The 5,756-nt window shown below is 42.7% G+C and overlaps 1 protein-coding gene across 1 annotated transcript in view; it reads left to right on the top strand.

Moving 5' to 3' along the window:
* The window catches only part of SERPINB5 (serpin peptidase inhibitor, clade B (ovalbumin), member 5), a 23,243-nt gene extending 20,798 nt beyond the window's left edge, over window positions 1-2,445 (top strand). The window contains exon 7 of the mRNA XM_006756801.2: window positions 734-2,445. Within this exon, the coding sequence (XP_006756864.1) occupies window positions 734-1,126 (393 nt within the window). The 3' untranslated portion in view covers window positions 1,127-2,445. The remainder of the gene's footprint in view (window positions 1-733) is intronic.
* The last annotated feature ends 3,311 nt before the right edge of the window (window positions 2,446-5,756 follow it).

The raw sequence follows: 5,756 nt of genomic DNA on the forward strand, positions 1-5,756 counted from the left end.
TATATATATATAAAACTTAAAAAACAAACAACTGAAATGGATGCATTCATTGCCTACTCTCCTAAAAAATGATCATAGACAGTTCAAATTTTCATTCTAAAAAAAATTTACCTTAGTTTTAATTTGAGTTATTAAATTTGATGTCAAGCAGAGTACATGATTATTCTGGATTTCCTAGTAGTGAAATAAAAATAAGCATTTGAGAAATCCTATATAATAAAAGGCTACTATGTAAATTGTCCCCTCAATCGGGAGTTCGGGAGTTTGGGAGTTTGAACAGGGGCAGGGCCAGCTGGCCAACTGCCTGTGGCCCCTCCTCCCGGCCAGCTGGCCAATTGGCCTTTACCAGGACGGGCCAGCTGGACCCCACCCATGCACAGATTCGTGCATCGGGCGAACATATGAAAACATTTCTGATTTTGTATTTGTTTCACTATTACTTATGCAACACCATAATCCATGCATTTATTTCTATAAAGCTACTCTACAGCTTCAAAGAACTGCCCTCATAAATTGCAGTTCAAAGGGACCACAGCTGTAGGGTGGGGTGGAGACCAATGCTAGGTGGAGGACCTTTTAAAAGAGAAACTAGTCATACACCCAAACTGCAGGGCTGATCCCATTTTTGATGGTCCCTCTGTATTACTTCCAAACTAGGCTCACCTGTTTTGCAAGTAGGGTCTTTTACCATAGGAAGTAAAAACAATAATTTCCTCTCCTTTTTGCCCTTCAGGTTGAAAAACAACTCAACTCAGAGACGCTCTTGCAGTGGACCAATCCCAGCACCATGGCCAATACCAAAGTCAAACTATCCATTCCAAAATTTAAGGTGGAAAAGATGATTGATCCCAAGGCTAGTCTGGAAAACCTAGGGCTGAAAAGTACCTTTGATGAGAGTACATCTGATTTCTCTGGAATGTCAGAGACCAAGGGAGTGACGCTCTCCAAGGTTATTCACAGAGTGTGCTTAGAGATAAGTGAAGATGGTGGGGATTCCATAGAGGTGCCGGGATCAAGAATCCTGCAACACAAAGATGAATTCAGGGCTGACCACCCATTTATTTACATTGTCAGGCACAACAAAACTCGAAACATCGTTTTCTTTGGCAAGTTCTGTTCTCCTTAAGTGTCAGAGCCCAGGTTAAGTCCCACCTGGCTTTCCTGTAAACTCTACAACCAGAGAATCCTTTTCTAAATATGATAACTTGTTAATATTGCTGGAGGAGGAATGCCTTGGTGCTTGTCCTAGGTAGCCCTCACACTAATAGGCCTTTTTCTCCCGATCTTTTCTTTTATGCCCCTTTCCTCCCATCAAAGACAATACTTTGAAGGAAAAGAAAATATGTATTCATTATTTGTTACACTATCTAGGGTTATGGGCAGATACACAGTTGTTCACAAAGAAAATTCCTATAAAGAGCTTTGCCTTCCTTCATTGGGATACAGAATGTTCCAGATGTTCTCACTTCCCTGAAAGGCTAAACAAACTGTGGTTTATGGGATCTGACAAACTTTCCTGGTTCCAGTGAAATGTGAGCACACGGTCAGGCTACTGTAGGTCCACAGCTCCTTATGCTAAACTCTGAGGGACAAATGTATTCTTCAAGCTCTGACTTTGGGGGCTTTTAGACAGATAATATGTTGCACAAACTGTATGTTATGGAAGTCCATTGAAAGAGTCTGAAACAACATCCTATATAGAAGTCATTACCTTAATATTCCTGCCATAAAATGTATAATATTGACACAAAATGGATAAAGGTTTTGCTGACAAATGGGGTATGACACTAGCTCGTGAGCAGGCTTTTTTTTTTTTTTTTTTTTTTTAAGAACGTTTTGAGACTTTGGAATGTTGGCTAAGGAATTGCAGACCTAGCCTAGCTGATGTGCAGCCCCTCAAAGGAAGGGCAGATCTAATTCATTTTCACTTTTGATAGAATGACCACCTGGTCATTTGGTTGGGGACAGACTGATGGCTGGGGCTTCTGACTCAGCAAGGTTTTGGATGTTTGACAGCCAGGGCCTTAAAAAGCACAGGGACCCTCACGGTCACCAATAAAAGAGTTTTATGAGCGTTGAAGGAGCTTGCCTCTTTGTCTAATGTGGTAGTGGGGAAGGGCATGAAACTTACATCTTTAGAAAATGTAACTAAAGCTTTTGAAGTGCTCATGTGGCTTTGACATACTTTTTCTAAGACTGTGGGTTTAGTTACTATAGATAGCTAGTCAGTCACTTGCATTAATAGTAATTTTAAAAGTTGATCTGATAAGTTATCTATATTACAATTTCACATATTAATTCACTATCAAAAGAGCACATTTACGAAGATTTTGTGACAACACATCCCCATCTCTTCCTTGTAAATAGGTTCCACTGTCTTCTTGCTCCAAAGGATCAATATAAAATTTCTTTTATGCTATTGAAATAAAATATTATTAAACTACATGTGTCTTGTTTTTTTCTCCATAAAGTTAGATTTACTATTTTGAAATAAAACCAAGCCATCTATTTATAAAAGCATTCCTTTACATAAATAATTTTTTTGAGGGATTGATATAGAATAAGAATAATCACTGGCCCTTTTCCTGTCTTCCTTTCTCTCTGCCCACCAGCTCTTGCTTCCTCCTCCCATCCTCTTCCATCCTGGGGTCAAGGCCCAGGGGAGTCTAGAAGGACTTTCAGCTACATACAAGTATACAATGAAATGGAGGCCTTTGGGTCCAGCCTCAAAATATAGTTTTATCAAGTAAGCTGTATATGCTTAAAATGTTTTCTTATTAAGTACATTTTCCTTAATGCCATGTATATTAGTTTTAAATTACTTATAGTTTCCCTGAATCTAATATTCAACATAGTCATTTTCCAGTCCCCAAGGTGTGCCCAAATAGAATATGTCCTTCCTTGCAATAAATGTTGAGTACCAAAAGTGACAAGTGCTCCGCATTCTAACAAGAATTTGTGCATGATGGCTGAGAGTGGCTCAAACCACTCTTGGCTCCTTCTCCCTCTTCTCTAAGCTATGAAACAGGAAGTAGGGAGGACTGAAAAGCTTAGTGAGTATTTAGAGAGAAGATAGTGTCTCTTTAAGCCAAGTGTTCATGGAGCATAAATTCTCTCCTGGAATTTAAAAGCACTGAGTTTTTTTTTTTTTTTTTTTTTTTTTGTCAACTCTTGCTTGGGATAGTCTAATCCATTGATTTTCAACCAAGGCCAATTCTGCTCCCTAGGGGACATTTTTTAACAACTACGGTGAGGGTGCTACAGGCATCTAGTGGGTAGAGTCAAGAATTTTGCTAAATACCTACAATGTCTGGAACAGGAATAATCACACAACACCAATAGTGGGTGACTGAGAGACCTAGGACTCTACTGACCTAAAGGACAGATGCTGGCTGGAGGGGACCCTAACGCAGAGCAAGGAGAACTGCCTGGAGAGGCAGGTCCCTACTTGCTTCACTACACTGAGATGTGTAGGCAGCCAGGCTTGGTGATTTTGAAACTCTGCTCCGGAGCTGTGTGGGATCTCCAAGGACCCCACAAGAATACACCATGAAGAAGTTAATATTTGGTACCTCTGACACAGTATACGGGATTCCAACAGTTAAGAAAGGTCCTTACCCCTCACCTCTCCTTCCATTCCTGGCCCCACAAGTCGGGCCCTGTGGAAGGAGGAGAGGAAGAGCAAAGGTGCATAAATGGTGAGGAAGCCACCTCCACTTCCATTCCCCTGGAGGGTTGTGGGCCCGAACTTGCCGTGGTGGATGGAGACGCTCTCAATCAAAAGAACATTCTTCCCGACCGAGTGGCTCAGTGGTTGCGTGTTGACCTATGAACCAGGAGGTCACGATTCAGTTCCAAGTCAGGGCACATGCCCAGGTTGTGAGCTCGATCCCCAGTAGGGGGCGTGCAGGAGGCAGCCAATCAACAATTCTCCCTCATCATTGATGTTTCTATCTCTCTTCCCCTCTCCCTTCCTCTCTGAAAAAAATAAATAAATAAAATAAATATAAAATAAAATAAAAAAAGGAATGACGTTCTGATTTAAAAGGATTCTGGGCTTTTTCACTTCTGAAAATGTCTTTGTTGATACATGAAAGTGACTGGAGGGCATTTAGCTAAGGGGATTTGGTCCAGGAGATGGGGAGGCAATGCAGCAGAATGGGTCTGGAAGGGCCTGGAAACAAAGGCTTTAGCTGCATTTCCTAGCACTCTGCCAGTCCAGTCTGCCAACAAACTGGCTTCAAGGACATTGTCTCATTTACTCATCACAGCACATATATAAGGAGGAAACCGTGACACTGTCTTTTAAGTGAGGATACTGAGACACAGAATAGCTGGATGATCAGCTCAAGGTCATAGGGCTAATGGAAGCTGATGCCTAGGCTTGACCTCTGTCCGACTGAGCCCAGAGCTATAGCTCTGACCTCTGTACTTGATGCCCTCATTTTCCAACTGTCACTCACCCTTGACAGATGGCCACTGACTGTACCTGGAAGAATTCCTCTCTCCTCTATGCCTTCTCTAGATTGGAATTCTCAAAGATCCACCTCATTCTGGTAGTCCGTTTCTGTCAACCAAAACATCGATAGATGTAACTGCCTGATTAGCTCCATTTGTAGAGCCTCTTTTGAGGGCCATATGGTGTATGTGAAGGTGCTTTATGGACGTTACTCCATTTGCTCATTTTCACAATAACCCTACTGATAGGGGCTAGTTCATCTATTCATCTATTTCATGAGGAAATATGGGCTCAACGGAGTTGATAAAGTACCAAATTGGTAAACAGCAGGATTTGGCTGCAGCTCTGTCTGACCCTAAAGCCCACACTCCTTGCTCTATGACTTATGGCCTTTGGATCATATATTGGGGCAGGCTCCTCTGGATGGCTTTAAAGTCTTGTATCACATAGACCCCCTGGCCACCCATTGTTGCCAAAACCATCAGTTTGTCCCTGTTCTTCAGGAAAAAACAAAACAGAAGACAAATCACCTTGGCCCTGTGCTCCTCCCCAGCAGGACATCAGGAGCAGTAGGTTCTCTTTCCTGCCCTGAGAGCCCAGGCTACCTGGTGGTCACTGGCAGATAGCAGACGTCTGACTCAGATGGCTGGGCCCAGAAAGCGCTGAGGAGGAAGTGGGATTTTGGAAGGGCCTGGAGTCTCAGTCCCATGTGGATGGACAGAGTGGGGGAAGGGAGCCCACAAGGAGAGGCGTGTGCTCATTGGTTATGGAAGGAAAACAAAATGATGCACATGGGGCTCAGGGTGGTTGTGGAGCCTGAAGGAAAAAGCAGGAATTCAGATTGAAATTGTGGTTGTGTGATGAGCACTGGTGTCCAGGTGGTCTGATGATGGCAGTGGCCAAGGCTGAGGTGTCAACATCAGAGCTGCCTTGCAATGGTCCTGACAAAATTGGAGCTATAAAAATATTACCTCTATCTATCTACACACACACACACACACACACACACACACACACACCTACTTCAGAATGGGATTACTGAGTCATACGTGATACAAATATGCAGCTTTGGTAGATACTGCCAAAGAGTTTTCCAAAGTGGTTTTCCTTAATTATTATTATTAATGGTTACTATTATTTCTCATGGACTGTTATTTATTGTTTTATCTTTTATTATTAAATAACTAGAGGCCCAGTGCACAAAATACATGCACTGGTCAGGTCCCTAGCGGCTGCTGGCTGACAACCGGGTACTCCCTCCCTTCCTCCACTGTCCCCGCCCCCTGGTCGCACTTCT

This window comes from Myotis davidii, unplaced genomic scaffold (genome assembly GCF_000327345.1).
Source record: "Myotis davidii unplaced genomic scaffold, ASM32734v1 scaffold11, whole genome shotgun sequence".
In the NCBI taxonomy this organism is placed as follows: domain Eukaryota; kingdom Metazoa; phylum Chordata; class Mammalia; order Chiroptera; family Vespertilionidae; genus Myotis; species Myotis davidii.